The sequence below is a fragment of the Branchiostoma floridae genome, chromosome 10 (genome assembly GCF_000003815.2).
Source record: "Branchiostoma floridae strain S238N-H82 chromosome 10, Bfl_VNyyK, whole genome shotgun sequence".
In the NCBI taxonomy this organism is placed as follows: Eukaryota; Metazoa; Chordata; class Leptocardii; order Amphioxiformes; family Branchiostomatidae; genus Branchiostoma; species Branchiostoma floridae.
This window is the reverse complement of record NC_049988.1, coordinates 11,193,212-11,213,346: the sequence shown is the minus strand read 5'-3', so window position 1 is coordinate 11,213,346 and position 20,135 is coordinate 11,193,212. Positions and strand designations below refer to the sequence as shown.

General features: G+C 40.2%; 4 protein-coding genes across 8 annotated transcripts in view; 2 read left to right on the top strand and 2 right to left on the bottom strand.

The window, feature by feature from the left end:
• LOC118424546 (nostrin-like) overlaps positions 1-5,612 on the bottom strand; it is a 13,823-nt gene extending 8,211 nt beyond the window's left edge. For 2 of the 3 annotated variants that reach the window (XM_035833159.1, XM_035833160.1), the window contains exons 1-3: positions 5,402-5,610; positions 918-1,003; positions 537-617 (exon numbers count right to left, since the gene is read on the bottom strand). In XM_035833159.1, the coding sequence (XP_035689052.1) occupies positions 537-617; positions 918-1,003; positions 5,402-5,428 (194 nt within the window). In that variant the 5' untranslated portion in view covers positions 5,429-5,610. Of the gene's footprint in view, positions 1-536; positions 618-917; positions 1,004-5,401 lie in introns of all 3 variants that reach the window. The other variant, XM_035833158.1, reaches the window with a different exon arrangement.
• Positions 1-20,135, top strand: part of LOC118424537 (trichohyalin-like) — a 565,429-nt gene that overhangs the window by 238,677 nt on the left and 306,617 nt on the right. The gene's annotated exons all lie outside the window — the stretch shown is intronic.
• On the top strand, positions 6,401-13,988 carry LOC118424575 (prostaglandin E synthase 3-like). 3 transcript variants are annotated; one of them, XM_035833203.1, is made up of 8 exons: positions 6,401-6,611; positions 10,440-10,565; positions 11,401-11,470; positions 11,626-11,724; positions 12,430-12,519; positions 12,965-13,036; positions 13,396-13,420; positions 13,641-13,988. In XM_035833203.1, exons 1-8 carry the CDS (start codon positions 6,577-6,579, stop codon positions 13,658-13,660), a joined length of 537 nt encoding a protein of 178 aa, XP_035689096.1. In that variant the 5' UTR covers positions 6,401-6,576; the 3' UTR covers positions 13,661-13,988. The 3 variants fall into 3 exon arrangements, with proteins under 3 accessions (XP_035689096.1, XP_035689098.1, XP_035689097.1); XM_035833205.1 differs by lacking the exon at positions 6,401-6,611 and adding an exon at positions 7,325-7,492; XM_035833204.1 differs by lacking the exon at positions 6,401-6,611 and adding an exon at positions 7,703-7,731.
• On the bottom strand, positions 16,343-18,815 carry LOC118424570. Its single transcript, XM_035833196.1, has 2 exons — positions 18,389-18,815; positions 16,343-17,369 (listed from the first exon to the last, which is right to left on the bottom strand). Exon 2 carries the CDS (start codon positions 17,309-17,311, stop codon positions 16,568-16,570), a length of 744 nt encoding a protein of 247 aa, XP_035689089.1. The 5' UTR covers positions 17,312-17,369; positions 18,389-18,815; the 3' UTR covers positions 16,343-16,567.

Genomic DNA, 20,135 nt, shown 5'->3' with positions numbered 1-20,135 from the left:
TCTGTGTGTGTTTTTGGCACATTTTGACAAGTGATGCTACACCTAAAGGCCGTTTACCAGTTATGCGAAACTAACAAACAAAGAAGAGTCAAAAATGTTACAGGCATTCAAACAATCTTCATTCTCTATCATTAAAAGGAGGTCCTAGGAACATTTGATGCTTTATCTTTCAACTTTATCTTGCAACCATCCTTATTAACCTTGAAACCCTATAGAGCCCTTAGGGTGCACATAACTGCCATTTCCCATTACAACTTAGAATCATCGTTGTGTTGAAACACTGCAAGCCAGTTCAAGCAGTAAGCTCACGTAATGTGGCCATCTGTAGTAAGGTGGACCCTTAACTACGTTTACACAGGCAAAACATGTTCTCTAACACCAAAAGCTAGTCAGTCAGTTTAAGCACTAAGCTCACGTAAGGACTTCCCCAGTACTTCCTGTCCCTGTGATATATGATGACAGCCAGGAGAAGACGGGATCTTATCTTCACAACACTCTACCCTGTAGTGTAACTTACCCTTCGCCCTGTAACTTACCCGCCTGTAGTGTTGACAGCCTTGGCAAGTTTGGTGGACAGCTTACTCAAACCTTTGGCATATGCCTGCTCTAACTCTGCCCTATTCAGTAAGGATGAGAAAAAAGGAGAAGGCACATTCAACATATAAGGAGAAGAAAGTGAATATACTGTAGTTTTACTTTTTGAAGAGAATAATTTCATTTATGATTACGTCAAGTTTGCCAGACCAAGACAACTGAATAAGAATTATTCATCTACAAAATCTACACATGTAAATGGCACTAAAAATATATATATGCAAATTAAGTCTTATTCATCTAATAGACAATGAGTACCAAAATACATTGTGTACTATTATCCAATGATGTAATGTTGGATGCTAGAATGGAGTAATGCTAACCTTTCATGTAACACTGTTCCAATCTCATTGCAGAACTCCTTGGCTTGTCTCATGTGTCTCTTCAGCTCATCATAGCCAAAATGGCCCTGGGGGGATTGACAAGATAATGAATTATAGAGAAGTTCAGTTCAGTTCATCCTCAGAAAGGTGACACCAAATTTAATGTAGTTGTATTTATTAAGTGATGAAGACTGAGAAAGTATATTCAGTACAGCAATCATCCCACCCCTCCCCCTACTTCAAACAAAACAATGATTCTTTAAGAGCTGATTGTCTGAGCGACAATGCCCTGCCATGAGTGAGTGTTTGTCTGGTCTCACTTGTCAAACATACCAGTAGTAAACAGTGTAGTTTTAGAACTTAAGAATTAAGATTGATATTAAATAATTCAAGGTATGCGCAGGTTTTGGAAATGTCTTTTAGCTTTTTGATCATTTGTGTATGTATTCCTTTTTGCTAGATTTATAAAACTACATGCACCCAATATTAGAATTTATAACTAAATAAAGCTGAAAGAGAAAAAAAATTATTGCACTTCTGATATTGACCAAGCCAATTGTGTATGAGATCCCTTTACCATATATCTGATTCAAGGTATGTAGTTCTATACTTCAGACCCTGAGTTCAAAGTACAACCTGAATACACACATGTGTACAATTGTACCATGTAGTTTGATGTTGACAAAACCAGCTAAAATGACCTCATCAGATCATGATCTATTAAATAGACTGTAGACATACTTCTGTTTGTAACTACTGGTAATTCTATACGTAATATCTTGATTTGCTGGCAAAATCAAGACAAATACAGCTTACGAGTCAGAGCAGACTATAGTTATCTATAGCATAGCATTTGTTCTGTATTTTCCCATTATCACTGCTTAAGTATAAGGTGTCGCCAAAATAGATTTTCTCCTTTTTGTTCATTTTTTCTCTGTCATGAATAGCTAACAACAATCCAAGTCTATGATCATGAGGCCAGCCTTTGGGTAGGCAATACAGAAATAAATGGCTGTTCTCTTCCTTTACTATGGTTACCTATAAGTACCACACTTCAAGGCACATTGAAAAATATGACCTTTGGAACAAAAGGTAGACAGTGCTACAGGTCGTGGGAAAAACAGCTGGTTGGACAGCACCTTCTACATGAGAATGTTATTGAAGCATGTCACAACATGCTGTGCACGGAATCATAGAACAATAGAACAGCTGTCAGAGTAAGGTCAAATGCTCACAGATCAAATTAGGGCTGATAAACGATCTTTCCCCTGGTCTTTGGACCCCATTTGCAATTTCCACCCTTTTACAGAAAAAAAAATACAGAATAAAATTTCCTAACAGTGTTTCAACTTTCCATATCGACTGTTTGCATTTTCAGCTAGACTTTTGTACTCAATCATATGCATATAATGTCTTAATGCTGGATGGATATATAGAAAGGTATTATGATTATAATTTGCTAAATGGTTGGCGCATTTATTGTTATAACCCCTCATTGATCAAACTGAATACCGAGTCCAAAGGCTACATTTGGTATGATGTATAGCTTTACCTGAATGGTCCTAGTGACGTATGTAATAATGCCTAAAAGCTTTCTAAAAGGCATTTGACCCTGTCTAAGGGACCGTACGATATTTATCAGGGGGGGAGGGCTGGTGCATTGGAAGTCCAGTCAAAAAAATTTTTCATGGCCCTCCCCCCCATCTCAAAAAAATTTAACGTGACCCTCCCCCTCCACCTCAAAAAAATCATCATGGCCCTCCCCCCGACAGGCATCATTAAAAGGGTAGAAAAACAACCGATAAAATAATCTTAATAAAGATGTCAGGGCACAAGGGCGCCCGGCATCCAACTGGTATAGCCTGAGTGTTCTCGCTAGGATTTTTTCACAGCGTCGGGGCAGGGGTCCGGGGCCGGGGCCACCCCGGGAAAATTTGGATTTTCAAACCCTCTAAAACAGAATTTCCTGCAATTTGAGAGGAAAATCATGCACTTGAGATTGAGATCGAATGTTTTACTTCCATTTTTCAGTATTAAATCGACATCCGACCTCTCCACCAAAAGCACGGGGAATCAGCAGTCCGTGATCTGGCCCGGGTATTATTTGTCCAGTCATGTCTATATGAAAATTTTGGGTTTTTGATGCTTCCAAACAGGGCTCTAGCCAGTGAGTTCGTCAGAAAAGCTCCTTGGTCAGACCATGGAAAAATCCTGCCAATTTCCGGCATTAAATAAAAAAAATGTCTACCTTGTGGGATCGATGTTGCGCCCTCCCGCATCAAATGCTAGTCATTTTTCCAGAGGATAGAATAACGGCGCCATCACACCTTGTTTTTTTTTTTTTTCTATTTTGCCCGATGATTTTACTCAAATTTATCGAATCTGTCGGGTTTTACAAGGCCGCGACGTCATTTTCCACGAGCGTGCGTTTGTATCTTGCGACCTCAGGTAACCCCGTTTTCGGCGTGAAATCTTTGGCTGGATTTCTTTTTACATAGACCAAGAACGTTATACATTATACGAAGGAGGGCGATCTGCTGCGTCTTTGGCAGTGATCAGTGCCGGTGTAGCCTTGAAGGAATAGCCAGAAAAGACGTGCTGGGCGCTGCGATCGACAGTGCGTCTGGGGAGGGGGGCGTGCCGCGCCATGTGCACAGCCGACTTGATCGACGCTTGACAACAATATTGCGGCCCATTTTCTGCCGCAAATTTTGTCTTTTTGAAACAAAAGAAATGTTACGTAACGGTTGTAAATAAAAAATAAATAAATAAAGTATATAGTTTTGGATTCTTTACATATTTACCGCGCAGCACTTTTGTAACTTTGATATTTGGGGAAACTCAGCCGAGCCGAGTGCGTCTTTCCAGAAAAAAGTAAGTCCGAAGACGGAATGACGTATGCATGGCGGGAACGCTGGTCCAGGGCAGCGCCACTTTGGGGGACCAAGGGGGGCGAAGCCCCCCGGAAGCTCTTGCATTTTAGGCTATTCAGAAGGCTTATTTTATCAGTATTAGGGCCATGTCAAGATATCAAGCAAAAATAATATAAACAATTATTTCAAAAAAATTAACATGGCCCTCCCCCCTATCTCAAAAAAATTAACATGGCCCTCCCCCCACCTCAAAAAAAATTAACATGGCCCTCCCCCCCTAACGCACCAGCCCTCCCCCCCCGATAAATATCGTACAGTCCCTAAATGGCTAAAAGCTATAACTACTGTGCAGCCTACAGCAAAGAAAGGAACATTTTAGAGACATTTGAGGAAATTGCATGGAATGAAAGATATGATGGATAGATTGAAATAGATTATTACGTAGAATATGATTCTGAATTGGAAAGTGATGATTTAATTTGCAAATTATTCAATGCAGGAAAGAAAATATCACAGACATGAGAGCTTTTTAGACACACACATGGTATTACACACTGGTTCCAACAGAATGTTCTAATATGATCAGCTTCTATATTCATATAACGTGCTACATACACAGGATATGAGTCTAGGGGCACACCCCTGTATTTTGATATGAATTATGGAAGGGCGTGGTTATAAAATGGAGGTCACAGTTGCTGGGCTGAGTACCTCTTAAGGTAAATTCTTAACATTGATAAACATATTAATGTTTGTAGTACTAGAAATTTTACATGAGACAATGCTTCTGACATACAACTAGATAAAAAAGATACTAGTAATTATAATAAGTTGAAGGAAATATATTTTGAAGGAAACATTAGTATGCATGTGTTTGCTTCATTCCCAGCTACCTTATATTATTAGATCAACAGGCTACTGTTTATTCCTATCAAAACATTGATTATATTCATGGGAAATCCACACCTGGTGTATATAATTCTGATCCATTAATTATATAAACTTTACTATCATGATGGAAGAGGTTTGTTTCTATGAGAAATGTTACATAGATCAAAGCTTCACCGTTTTACTCCGATGTTTCCTGTATAAGCTTTCTCTAAAAAGCAAACAGCACGAAATCATGTGACATTGTGTCAATATGCCGTATCTATGCAGTTTGACAATCGAAAGGCTGGTCATAAAAGACATAACAATTCGTCATTAAAGACTTATATGTCGGAGCAGTCATTTAGTTACTAGTAGGAGAGTTTATCTGCAGATTTTCTGAGATGTCTGTCTCTCAATGATACTGTATCTACATACGATCTCTTTTGGTAGTATCTGAACACGTACTACAAATTTATTGAGTTTTTTATACGTCGACAGACGTCCAAATTCCACACCTGCACATATTTCTCAATGCTTTAAATTAGGGAAATAAGCATTACTTCGCTATTTGGAACTCTAGAATACAAGAACACGAGCATCGTGGCATCTGAATATGTTGACACAGCTTTAGACACATGCATAAAAGTATGTCGTAACTGTTTGCTGACAAAAAGTTTTGCAGACGACAAAGTTGGTATGCGTTCTTGTGCCATATTGCAAACATTCATAGACGATTCTTACCATGAAAGCGTCTTTGAACTGCGGCATGGTCGCTTCTGTCTAACATGGGACGTCTCTCGGTGCTGTCTATGGAAGTTCTGACGAGAGGCACTTGTTTTCCTGGGAACTATTTGTCGAAAGTCCGCAGATCGACGTTCAAAATGTAGAAAGTCGAGGCGCCATTTTGAAAATAAATCCCGTCATGCACCATAAAGGATGACCTCAAGTAACCTCTTTATTCCCATTGGGCCGCTCAAGTGCGCTTCCTAGCGACTTATAATTGAACTGCAGCACTTCATCAAATCATCAGTCACTGCGGCACTGCGGCACAAGGCCTTGTCCGTCATGGGACAGCGACAGGTGCATTCAAATTCCTCTGAAAGTGCCTCCAATCTACAAACGAGTTACATTGTTAAATCTAACCAGTTAGTTCTAGAAATTTTGTACAAGTGTTGCTAGTTGTAACTAGCCTGGGTACCATCCTGATAGTACTAGTTCGCTCCTACGTTCGCTTCTGGAAGCACAGAGAAGCGACTGTATGTAGTATATAATAAACGCTGGAGCGAACGTACTTTCCGGATGGTACCCAGGCTAAGTTGTAACGTTACACTGCTTCAAAATCTGAATGTACTGTATATTTATAAGTGGCAAGAAGACATATTGATGATACGAAAATTGACTATGAGTCGAATGGCAGAGATTAGTAACGAAGTGAAACCTTGCACCAAGGATGTAACGTCCTTGCCAGCACTAAGAGACCACGTCCGGCTGATTCATAGGCGTCAAACAAGAACAACATCAACACCAACATTGTACTAGCATACTATTCATTGTGAGCCATGAATCATGGAGCTTGTCAGAGCCTCTATATAAGCTCCTTGGTCACAGTAAGCTGTGGTTTCCATAGCAGCATAGATGGCACTGATGCCCCGCACAAGTTCCCAAATAAGGACTCCGGGGGAGGGATTACGTAAATGAGTGGTGTATCCAGGGAACCCAGCCTGGCTCGGTAGAATGTACGAGAACTTACTAGCGGAAGCAACAGCGTCCTACACACTACATCAATACGGGCGCTCTTCTGCTATTATTCACTAGTCTGGGTCGACGTCTCTAGTGCCACGGCCTTTCAGAATAAATTAGCCCACGCCTTCGTTTTCGGGACTAGAGAATAGACGGCAAGCACGTGCAGCAGGACTATGGGGAAAGAAGGCGAAATCATCCAGGACGATCAGTAAGGTTTTTTGTTCATCTTTACTCGAATATTTAACGTTGGTTTTTATTCTTTTTTAGTAGTCCTTGGAGGGATTTGTTGTGATCGCCAATTTTGAACCCCACTGTTTACCCTTTAGTTCGTATTTACCCATCAGTTCGTATGCGTATATAAAAAGACTGACGGAAACACAATTCCTAGACTTGCTATGTGCCCACATGGCGTGGTACTGGTGGAAGCAAATGTTATTACAGGCTAGCGTGTTAGGGTGTTATACTGTAAATGCATTTAATTTCGCGATAGTGGGAAAAGGGACTGTTCGCGGTGGTTTTAAGTTCGCACTGTAGTCTCTTACTGCTATTGAATATGTTCGCGGTGGTTTTAAGTTCGTGGTGAAGTGGCCACCGCGAAAACCGCGAACATTTCTGCATTTACAGTAATAAATTGTACATATAAACACTGGTCCTTGACTGGTCATTTTATCTTCGAAACAACTCGCAATTTTATCAAAAAGCTTAGGAACTGAAATTCTCACATTAGCATGTCGTTGAAGCACAATTAAAAAGTGCCTGTCATAGTTTTATACATTTGTGGTAATACTAGTACAGTATGTGCTTTTTAGTGTGACCCTTCAAGAGCGCCACACTGCGATGTTTAACGGTATTGTATTCTGTTGCCTTGAATTATTGACAAAGAAAATGCGGGACAATAACTATTTATTATGATGTATACTATGTATATATCATCGTTGCAAATCAGAGGGGTGATTGCACAAATAAAATATTTTCCTCGCTATTTTCTGTAATTTTTACATCCAACATTCCTGGAACTTTCCAGAGAAATGCTTGACCCTAAAATATCCCAGCATTCATAGCGCCAGGATTTGTAAAGATGGCTGACAAGTGAGTATTCAAAAAAATAATTTTTCAGTTTCCGTCGTCCCTGTTTGCTGTTTAAACGTTTCGCATCGAAACTTTACTACAGAGTGGTAGAGAAAATCATTGGGTAGCGATTTGTTATTTTGTTTGATGGGTTATGGACAGGGCGAGGAAGAAAATGGGAGTTAAGTGCGGGAGACGCTGTGGCATGGCGTGCATGTGGGGAGAGGGCCGCGACCAAATTTCCTCATGTTCGCGTTCAGGTCAAGGAAGTGAACGAGTGCACACGCTATGATTCTTCCGATTGTTAGATTTTTATTGAGGAATGGAAAATATTGCTTTTTACTTCTGTGACACTGGAGGCAGCCCCATGGTCGGGTATGAGAGGATGAAAGCATGTTCCTTGCCCCCCTCCCCAAGTTCTAGTGCGCCCCCCTCCCACGCCATTGTGTGAAGACAGTACGATTTATGGTCGTACGTGCGCGGTCTTTGTTGATGTCGGTGATAGGATACGGTTGTCGCACCTGTAACTGTATCTATGAAATATTAATAGTAATGATTGAAATTGTAACATTTTGAATTAATTTATGACGATCAGGAATAACTCTTAGGATGATTTACTACATGTCTGCCTCAGACAGAGTTACCAGGTTTCTTGCTACCATATCATGGTTGTATTTTTGTCGTAACACGAATGTGTATTTGCGTATTGGATGTCATAATCCAGGGCTCGAAATACCACCTGCATATGCAGGTTAATGCAGGTAAAAATTAGACTATTTAGAGCTGTGCAGGTATTTCTGATGTCTACCTGCACTGGTCCATGCACATGTGCTGGGTTTTATACATATATGTCCTATGATAGTATGATGTAACGTAAGGTTACCAGTTTACGGTCGATTTGTTAATAATGCCGTTTTATGGAAAGCGCGCAGGCCGGGAAGTGAAAAGCTGTCCTTAATTGGAAGACATCAAAGTCGGTCTGCGTCAAGCTCTGTGTGGCATCATAGTTCTTCTGAGGATTTCTCGCCGTACGAGCGTCTTTAATAAACAAGTCTGCAGCCAATAATTCTTCCAGGGTGACCAATTTACGGTCAGTTGGGTGTTTCTCCATGAGGTTATTTTTCTAAAGGACATATATCTGATCATTTCCCTTAAAAGTTCCCCACGTAGTTCACTGAGATAACACAATGGATAAATTGTTTACATATGGCCATGCCGCCACTTTGCATCGACGCTAAATGTTATCGGTAAGTCATCTTTGCCCCAACAGAACGCCACTCAGAGCGCCATGCTGTTCGACAACTTGCACAATGCTACTCATAATAATGGCAACGCATTTGGATGTTGTTATCACCTGTATAGATAGGAAATGGCCTTGAAACGCGTTCAGTATACATGTGGCTTGCTCACGCCGTGCCCTCCCCACATAAATTAGCCCCAACAGCGCCCCTTGCGACAATTTCTCGCTCTCCAGTGCACCAAGCTTTAACGGGCAAGTCATGTGATGCAACATGGCGTTCGAAAACTACCCGCTCGGCGAGGACAGTCACTTGTTTTTATGCAGTTTATAAGAGTTTCCTTGGACAACATACATAAAATCACCATGAGTTCTTGAGATAAGAACTCCAGGTTTGGTTTGAGGTGATGTTTCAATTCATAAAGAGTTTGTTGGATTTTAAAGAGGGGACAAAAATAGCCGTCTAGAATTACGATCAGAACCGGGTCATCTGTAATAGTGTTGTGCGCACTCAAGCGTAAATGTAAATTGTTGTCGGATTTTTCAGACGTGATTTGCTGGATGCAAAGTTATATGATAAATAAGGCAAGACACATAGATGATATAAACGTGCTTCTTTCCTACTCAAGAGAATTTTCTTTTTTACAATTGACCTCGAAGTCTGCATCCACCAATAAGTGACCGTAAACTGGTCCTGCACGTAAACTGGTAACCTTACGTTAGGTGTATGTGGATTGTTATTTGCTGCATCGACTGTTACCACCTTTAAAGTATAGGAAAAAAATAGCAATGGTTCCTGAACAATTTTAGCAGGATCCATAATTCCTAAATTCAGTAGCTAGTGCAGGTAAAATTTGTCTGGTGCAGGTAATTTTCAGTGTTAACTGCACCAGTTGGTTGGTTGTTTCCACTAGGTTGGTTGTTACTGTTTTAGGATGATTTTTTTTGGCAAAAAATGTTTATAACAGATCTAACTTTTAAGTATATACAAGACTTTGGTCTGAGAAAAGGGTAATGAAAAATATGTGTACTAGTAATGGGTAATGGTGGGAAAATATGCAGACCTTTTTTTCATTTTGTAAGCTCATTATAAGGGATTAAAGGAACCCAGCCTGGATCTTTTGCAACTCAATAGGCACCATATGATTACAGTCCAGTCCAGTATAAGTGTTTCCCACTTATTGTATAATTCTTGTTTTTTCACAGCGTTTTTTAGCGTAGAAAAGCCATATTGCTTGCACCAGAAATGCAAGCATTTTAGCGGGCTCTGGGGGCATTCTGCAACGTAAAAATTATCTAATTCATAACTGTCAGAAACACTATGCCCTGCATGGTTGAAACACAGCATACAAATCACAAGCCCTATGCTCAAATGCCATGGCAAGAACCCTGAGATTTAATTTCATGTTAAAAGAGAAAATGGAGTGTTTGTACTGGTTTTAAGTCTGTGAGATGAATTCAGCATCAGATACTTTAGTAGAGTAGTAGTATATGGTGTACAGTAGAGGCCAGTTAATTGCACAATGGATCATCGCACTCTTCTGTTAACTACATGAAATCCCCAAATCCCATGGTGGTGCCGTGCAGCTTAATAACTTCGCTTTGTTGCACCATTCGGATAATTGAACGAAATGCGCTGGCAAATAGGGTGTGCAATTAAGCGGCTTCTGCTGTATTACATGTATTACATTGTATTAAACTTTAACACAGAATTTTTCTGTGTTTGTACAGACCTGTAGCTCCCGCGGTATACTGGGCCCAACGCGATGACGTCCTCATCCTCACCATTCAGGTAGAAGACATCGACCGCGACAAAAACAGGAAGGTCACGCTCAACGAGAAAAGCCTCTCTTTCAGGTACACTTTCCCTGATTGGACAAATGACTCCGTAGTTTAAATCTTTATACAATGACAACTATTGGTGATATGAGTAAATATATGAGCCACTGTTTTGTTAACAAGTAAAACTGCCATATTATAGTGTTCTTCGCAACATCTCACAGACCCTTCCATAGCTATGTGTTAGCCTTCATTATGAATAGTTGGAGTGTATGTACTTTTATTAGTACATGTATAGAGATAATCTCCAGTCAGATCCTACGTTAGCATAAGATAGAGAAAGCTGGCAGAGGGGTGAAGCCGGCTTAGGAGTGTGTTTCGCTACAAATGTATACCTCTTGGCTGCACTCCTTGGACAGTTTGGTGCTATTTTATGCCATTGTAGGATCTGCTTGGAGATTAGTATAGAGACAAATCAATCTCTACAGTTGGATAAGATGAGATTATAGGACCAATAGACATTATCCTAACATGGTTTACATATCAGTGACATGTACATGTGACCATCACAAGTTTGTGACTTTGACATGACTTTCAACTGGTTTTCCTAATTTAACATGTTCTGTATTACTATTACTATTTCTATTGTTTATTCCACCAGAGTTCATTACAGACTACTTTGAGATTTTCAACTGGTTTTCCTAATTTAACATGTTCTGTATTACTATTACTATTACTATTGTTTATTCCACCAGAGTTTATTACAGACTACAGTGATGCTGAAGATGTAGATATCACTTGAAACCCTCAGAAGTAATCTTATCCAGTTGTAGAAATAGACCTGTCTTGAGATATTGTTCACCTGGATGTCTAGCCTTTCATAATGATAACATATATGTAATTTCTTGTGCAGTGGAAAAGGAGGAGCAGAAAACAAGGACTATAAGTGCGACATTACCTTCTTTAAGGATGTTGACGTAGAGGTAAGCTCAGATTCATTTTTTCCTTATACCATGTTGAAGTAAAACAACCAATTTTTCTGTACACAATTAAACTTTTCTTGGGACTTTGCAGAAGATATTTTAGGAAATACTTCATGATATGTTTGTGATTTCTTGTCTTTTTCTCCATCTGATAGGAATCAAAATACAATGCAACAGCAAGAGGTCTGAAATTTCTCATCAAGAAGAAAGAAAAAGGGCCCTATTGGACCAGACTAACATCAGAGAAAATGAAGGTTTGTATGTGTATACATCTTTCAATGTGTTCTGACTATTATCTTTGTTCACTTTTGAAGCTTCAGAGCTTGAATTCTTTACAGTTCTACAGTACCTGATGGCAAGTCTAAATGATACCACAGAAAAATATTGTGAAAACTTTACTTTGCCGTAACTTTTAGTTTGCAGGGAATTAACTTTGTGATAGGAAGAAAATGGTGTTGTGGTGGTTTCTTTTCATGGTTGCCACCAAAACGGAACATTAAGCGGCCACAAAATTTTCAATATTTCCAGTACACTGTGCCAACTTTGGTCTGTCATGCCGGACAGGAATTTGTGGAAATCCTGGTGTCATTTCTCAGAGAATGAACTGAACTGTAGCAGCTTAAAGTATTTGCATGAAATTACGGTTAGATATGTTCACAGTAATGGATTCAACTGTAGACACAATGATTTTCCTTAAACTTGTGCAAGCATGCTTAAGAACAAAGCAATCAGAAATGGCAGACCTTAACCCCCTAAATTACTCATTCTCATATTATAAATGCTACTTTGCTCCATTTGATGGAAGTATAAAGACCTTACCATGGCCAGCCCTTTGTAATAGCCATGGCTAGTTGGGCGACCTTGGCTGACTGTAATGCCAGTCTAATGAATAAATAGATAAATACTATGTGTTTTATAGATTAAAACTGACGCTAGAATTCTGTTTGTGAAAACTGTAGCTCCACTGGCTGCGGACAGACTTCAGCTACTGGAAAGATGAGGATGACTCAGATGATGAAGACCAGCAGAGAGATGCCAACTTAGAAAAGGTAACTTCTCTTTTCATCAAAAATGTTCTGGTTTCTACTTGCAGGCATTACAAGACTCACTAGTTACCATCCTAGTATGATGTGTTCAAAAATTTGAACTATTGTAGAGTGGAATTTGTTATCACCAAGCACAGTAAGGGCATCTTTGCTGGATAGTTTTAAAGAACTCTTGTACATAGATGTGCAAAAGTTATGTGTGACAGGTTGTTCAGTGTAATGTAACCAGCTGCTGCTGTGCCACGTGCCTGCAAAGCTGGTGTTACGCCAAAGGATGGGTGTATCTGCTATGTAGATACAGATACAAATGCAATGATTTGGTTACTCCGATTTGTTATAAATCTAAGGTGATTTGATTGCTAAAGAGCAATTATGAATTTGACAATAATCATGCATCCATGAGTTTTGATTGGCTTGAAATTAAACTCCTTTTTTTGTTCCTACCCAGTTAATGGCACAGATGGGAGAGAGCGGAGGTGGTTTAGGTGATGGTGACGCGCCAAGCATGGATGATCTGGATGTAAGTACATGTCTTAGTTTGGCAAATAAACCCAGTGAAGACATTTGTTTTTCTTGATTGTATTCACAACTTGTAGTATTTTTGTCCACCAAGAACAGCTGAAGAAGAGTTCTTTGTTTGCATTTTGTTGGGTTCACAATTTACATCATAACTTCGTTAATTCATCTTTGGGTTTCGTATGTCTTATTTTAGCTGTATGATAGCAAAAGATTAACAAACTACTCAAGATTTTAGATGGTAGATAAGTATGTCGTATTCAGATAAAAGATGCAAAATTGGTACTCATCGATCAGTTCTACTGCATTTTGCTGCTCATTAGATTGAACATTAGAAATGACAAATTTTTCTCTTCATTGTAGGATGAGAAGGATAGTGACGACGAAGGTAAGATTATCTTAAAATATTAAAACATTTGCTAATTCATTGAAGTTACTTGGCAGAAATGATTGTGTCTTTGATCCAGTGGGTTTTGAGATTCTTAAATTTGCTGGTGTGTGTTTGGTCATAAAATGTTTTCATTTGTTGTATTCCATTTTCTTCTTTGTTATCAATGATGCCATATTTAATTCATGTAGTGATGTTTTCTGTATCTATTATTTTTCAGAGTTGCCAGACCTGGAGTAGAGTCCAAAAGTTCCTTATGCAAAACCGCAGATTTCACATTTCTTCCAATAGTTCACCCCCTCTTCTGTCCAAACAGATAGTTTTACATAGCTCTCCTCTCATCCCAAATTGTAAAGTACCTTACAGTTCCTGGCTGTTACAACTGTAGTGCTCTCATCATGCATTTTATATCATTGAGACTTTCACAACATACATTTGTACATAGACTCAAAGGACTTACCAAGGGGAAAGTGTACTTTTTGTAGATGTATTACAAATTTTTTATTTGAAGTATTGATTTCCAATGTCCATGTACCTCTGAATGTTACACATGGTTGTGTCATCTTTATGTTTGGTGTCTCATTCACAAGTTTGATCAGTTTGCATTTATTTGTGCTAAAATGGCTGTCAGGTAAGAAGGAAATGTATGCATTAGCTGAGGAAGGTATCTTAAGGAATGTGATGTTGAGGGAAATAGTGCAAAGCTATAAGCAGTGCATGAGTTATGCTATGTGACATTTTCTTGTGGAAATCCTGCACCCCAATCTCTGAGAAAATCTTCTCAACTGTAGAGGAATGAACATGTAACATTTACATGCATACAAAAATCTAACATTCTTTTGGTCGTTCAAAACAAATCTGATGGTATAAGGATCAACACAGATTGGCCTTTTCTATATCGAGCAATGTTTGGAGTTATCCCCTGTGCAAAGAGTGCTATGGAAATCTCTGTTACACTGTTAGCAATGATGAAATTCATACTATTCTAAGTGTTGTTCTTTATTAGGAAATGTAGAGTAGGCATAGCATGGTTTAGATTGAGTATAGCAGCTCTCTTCATTTGGTACATCTTATTGTTGGAATAAAACCAACCTACAAAGGTCGTTGCCGTTTCATTGATTAGTGTCGGTTGTAGTTGATATTAGTGGTGACAATGCCAATACATGTAATTGCACTACTTAATGCTTAGTTAGTCAATATACCGGCTACAGGACTGAGTTCCACCAAATAAGAATCACACATTCACAGTACATTGTATGTCCACCTTTATATTGCTTTTGCCACTTCCTACAGATTACAGCATTTTTTGGGTTTCTAAAATATAGAATTCTCTTTGAATGTAAAATACAAGGCAGACCTGAATGCTATAGAAAATTGCTGACTTACATATACTTCAAATTTTTGCACAGATAACTCAGCAATACCATAAACCACACAATCTTCTGAATATGCAGCATAACAATATTACGGTAACATTGTCCAATGGTCACAAGTTCAGTCATCACAATCAATGTGTCTAACTCGCTACACATAACTTGTTCACATTTTTCTTTGGCACAACTTTCCACCCTGGTATGCACTATGTCAGTCCAAGCCATTCAGTCCTAATCTAGGTGTCATCCTATGTTTTCTGTGGATCTCATATTTATACTCCCTGCTAAGCAACTTTTTTGTGGGAGCAAGTGTGGGAACCCAGGTAAGGCCTAGGAAAAATGTGTTTCCTGTTTCAGTCCTGAAATCTTAGGGTCATTTGTTAGGGATTATCTTTTTCTAATATAATATATTTTGTTAAACTTTGGCCCAAAGCAAAGTGATGCAATAGATACAGTTTAACAAAATATAACTGAAATGTATGAGGACACATATTTTCAAAGTCAAACTTTGAGTTTGTTTATCCTCCATCAGGTAGGGTCAGCAGGTTTCTCTAGGGTAGGTCGGGAAACAGGAATCATCTTTTTCCTAGGCCTAAACTAAATAAGATGGCATCCAGGCAAATGTGTACCAGTGATAAATGTATAGGCTTGGACACTAACACAAATGATGCCTTGGGTATTAACATTGGTTTAGATCAATAGTATTTCAGGTCAACAACTTTATTGACATATTTGCCAGGCTAATCCAATGAACCAAGTCAGTGAACTCTTTGCAACAAAACAATCAAAGAACAGCTACAGCTATTAAAAAAGTAATTACCAATTGAGGAAACTACAACATCAGTGGTCAATACTCAACATGAAATGTCACCAAAGATGATGAGGTTTTTTCTGCTGAAAACATCTTTTAGTAGTGTAGATGCTCAAGTTTTGGATAAAATTTTAAGATGAAATTCAACCAAAGGCAAAGACTAAAGCAATGTATAATTCACAGATGTTATGTCATGTGTTGAAACTACGGTGCAAGATTAAAATGTGTAAGAATTTATTTTCTGGGTACAAAAGGTTAACAGCCTTAAGGTCATACCCTTCATCACACTATATTTTAGTAGTGCAAGTTAGTCCATGGCAACAAGTGATGAATTCCAGTTTGTTTTTGGAACTAAAATTTAATGAAATGAAACCTTAGTGAAATGTTTAACGTTTTTTTAACACAAACGTATACACGAATCAAATTTTCAACCAGTACTGTCTTCAGGATCAATGCTGTTAAGGAATGTGATGTTGAGGGGTCAGTATTGACCCTGAAGAAGGCGACAGTGGTTGTTGAAAATTTGATCCTCGTATACCTTTGTGTTGAAAGAGTTAAGCATTATACTATGATTACTACCAACACAGATGAGCTTCCATGATTTTTTGAGAAATGAAGTCTTTACAACAAGTGCTGAGCCATGACCAGTTTGTTTCTGAAACTATAATTCAGAATCTGATAGAAACAAAATCTCGTGTTTCATTTTGTCAACTAAAACCTTAGTTGACAAACTGAAGTTGCAACTACAGAGAAGTAGATGCATCTTCCAGATTCTCCAGTAGGTACAAGTAAGACATTTCACGACCGGGGGCGGCCTGCCTTTTCTTCACAGCTCTGGTCACCACGACAATGACCATGATCACCAGACCCAGCACTAACACGGCCCCTATCACAATCCCCACTACTGATGCCACGCTTGTTCCTGGAGCAACTGGCATCCCGTCAGTCATGTTGGCTGTGGCGTTACATGCGATTGGTGGGGACCAGGTGGTTTGCATGGAGATCGTAGCTGAGAGCTGATTGGTCGGATTCAAACTCTGTGTTCCAACGATGAATGTGGGTGTGGGGATGACCAATGATGTACACGTCATGTTTGTTGGTGTTACGTGTGGCTGAGTAGTCGCCATTATTGTAGTTGAGGCCAATGTCGTCTGACAGGGCGATGCCACCATCAGCGGTGACGTCATCAACATCGCTGGTGCCGAGGTCTTCGCTACGGATGCCGATGGAGGCGATGACGTCACATTCGGATGGGCAGGTGATGCTGCCATACTGGGTAGCGTTGCTGCAGATGGCATCAGGCCGGGAAGTGCCGATGACGGTGTTGATGACATCACGGATGATGCTGATGACCAGCGGAGTGTTGGAGTTGGCCTGCTCGTAGACATTACGGAGGATGGAGATGCTGAGGACGGCATCAGCTTTGAGGTTGCCGGGATCGGTGCCGTTGCCATAGAGATGGATGATGTTGATGGAGACGGCCACATAATCGTTTTGGATCCTGCTGTCATGGTCGGTGCTTTCATCATCACGGATGATGCCGGCGTTGGTGTGGTTGCTGTAGTTGGCGGTGACGTCATCGCGGATAGCGTTGTCGGCGAGGAAAACATCAGATTGGACACCTGGCTCGTCACCTGTGGTGACCTTGACAGCCGGGTGGTTGTCAGCACAGGAGACGGCGCCAGTGACGGTGTTGGTGGTGTCCATGGTGATGGAGATAACGTTGGGGTCAAGTTCGACCGAGATAAAGATGGCGTCACCAGTCCTGTAATCATTTTTAGGATTGGTATTTGAAGCGTTGTAGATAAGAACAGTATAACGAAAAATGTTCTCATTCAATGTTTGATTGCAAGAATATGTACCTCAAAACCTCACGGCTAATCCGTCTAAAGGCGCCAAAATCACCTACGGATTTGGTACTGTTAGTGTTAGTACTGTTAGTACTTGCCACTAAGACTCATGAATGTTTTTTTTTTTCAATATGCACTTTCTCTATTTTAAGGTCGTCATAGTTCATGCATTACAGGCATTTTCACAGCATGTCGATTCTACCCTGTACATGACATGACATGCAGGGAACTATAACTGTTTACAAGAATGTTGTGTTTTTCTAATGCTTTGCACGCTTTGTACGCCTTTGTGTTTTGTACACAACAGTGAGCGGTTGATGTTGTTAGTACGTGCTTTTCTTGTTGTACAATGATAGGTACCCGCGGAGAGAGTTATGTATGTTCTAACGTGTTTATGTCCTGCATTGCTTTTTTGCGTTCAATGGGATTTTTGTGTAACCGGAAGTATCACATTGTTTGTGTTTGCTCAAACCCATGACCATTGAATCGTGGTTGTCAGTCTAGCTACATACAGGTGATAAGTTTTCACCTGTATGTAACTAGATACAATGCATACATCTTATTTTGTACATTAACAAGCCTTCATTCAAATTTTTACAACCTGGGCATTTAAGATTCAATAGGCACATGGAGTGGACTTTCGCTTGCTACAAAATTGACCAAGTAGGTATTCAATATCTGTATGTATACGTTCAGCCCGTCAAATGCAATCCGTACGAAATATCATCTACTTTTTTCGAGAATCGGCATTGCTTTGACACAAACAGGAAGCAAATTCCAGGTAAATGTTCAGCATACCGTAATTCGTACAACCGACCCCCCGTACCTCATTGTGCCTGGTTTTTACAACTTAGATACCAAAATTGTGGTGGTAAAAACATGAGAGCTGGGTAAAATGAACCCAAGGACGGACCACGATGTGTCGCCAACTTACCCGGAGTTGAGGTTGAGCCGTCAGTGGCGAGAGGTTGTGCCAACAGTACTAGTGCTCCAGAAAGGAGGAACACGAAATACACCTGCCTCAAAACAGCCATTTTGGAGCTGCGCCCGCCTAATTATCAGTCACGCGTTTGTGTATGCATGAATACGGAAAGGGAAGTGAAACCTGCAGGGGTGGGTCTGGTCGGGGTTAGCAGCCGACGTTTCAAACAATGCTTAGCTATTAGCAGATTCGTAATTCTGACGAATACGTAATTCTAATTAAGTACTGACGTTATGTCCAGAGAACTTTGTTATACGGTAATAAAAACAACGAAGATTTGTACAGCGTAATGAGTGATAACAGTAATCTCCAGGCAGATTTACCAGTGGCATAAGATGGTGTGAAAGCTGGCTAAGGAGTATAGCTGGGCAAAGGGAGTCATCAGCCACTCCGGTAGCCAAACAAACTCCTAGGCCGGCCTCACTCCTCTGGCAGCTTTTGAGTCTTACGCTAACGTAGGATCTGCTTAGAGATTATAAAATCCCCTTCCACCACAGTGTTCAGCAACAGGAGTGCATGAACCCTTGGGAGCACAACCCCCGATAAATGCGAACAAAACAAATAACTTTTGTTGATGCCGACTGTTTCTACCATTACTAGTAGTTTAAAAAGTGTTTCAGGAACTGATCTTTAAGCTAATGACTCTACTATCGGCCACAACTTGATATCCTTAACGTCTCAGCTCAGTTTATCAATATATTTGAACGGCTCCGACGTATAAGCCGAATTGATATACATGTTGTAGTTATTGTAGTTGACTGGCATGGTGCATGTTATGGATTGTTGAATGAATTCTAAATCTGTTTACTTCACGCGTTGCTTATCAGGAATTGTAAAAACACCTTTAGTTACAAGCAGTAACCCTTGTAGGGTCACCAGACTAATCAGTTTGGTGTCACATGGTGAGAAGACGTGAGCAGACCGAAATACCTGCATTAACTACAGGCAGGTCGTGCATTATGTACATGTTGTGGCACGCGACATGCGAATTCTTACCTTCGCTAAGAAGGTTATATTTTGGGTAGCGTTTGTATGTATGTTTGTAGAAGACCTAGCCTGGGTACCATCCGGAAAGTAGTTCACTCCGGCGTTCATTATATACTATATACAGTCGCTTCTAGCTCTGACATTCATTATACACTATATACAGTCGCTTCTCTGTGCTTCCGTCTGGGAACGCGGACCATCTTGACGTCTGGAATCGTCCAAATTTTGGAAGCAGGCGCTGATTGGTCCCTACACATGAGCGAAATATGGAATGGATTCAAGAGCTCGTTCGAACGTTACAACACCGGACAAGCCCTCCGCCCGCTCGTGGGAGGCCTTTTGTCATCGAACAAGCGCTCTAGAACCTATTCCTAGATTCGCTCATTAACTGACGTTACCGCCAAATGGTTTGAATGCGCACATCTCCAGACGGATAGCAGAAGCGAACGTAGGAGCGAACTACTATCCGGATGGTACCCAGGCTATAGAAGACCATCATAACTCAAGAACGCCTGGATGGATTGTATTGGTATTCGGTATGTGGGTAGGTCTTAATGAGACCTGGAAACGGTTAGATTTTGGGTACGGTACGGTACTGCAGCGGAACTTCCGGGTTTGATATTTCTAGTTCTGAACGTGCTATGATTTTTGAGTGGTAGACAGCTCTTGATGCCTAGAGGAAGTGGTCTGGCTTTGTGCCCCCTAGCGGCTT

Excerpts from the sequence above, each read along its gene's own strand:
- LOC118424575 (XM_035833203.1), top strand. The coding sequence starts at position 6,577 with ATGGGGAAAGAAGGCGAAATCATCCAGGACGATCA. Across the intron at positions 12,520-12,964 it reads GAGATGCCAACTTAGAAAAG|TTAATGGCACAGATGGGAGA; the intron begins GTAACTTCTCTT and ends GTTCCTACCCAG. Across the intron at positions 13,421-13,640 it reads GAAGGATAGTGACGACGAAG|AGTTGCCAGACCTGGAGTAG; the intron begins GTAAGATTATCT and ends ATTATTTTTCAG.
- LOC118424570 (XM_035833196.1), bottom strand. The coding sequence starts at position 17,311 with ATGGACACCACCAACACCGTCACTGGCGCCGTCTCCTGTGCTGACAAC.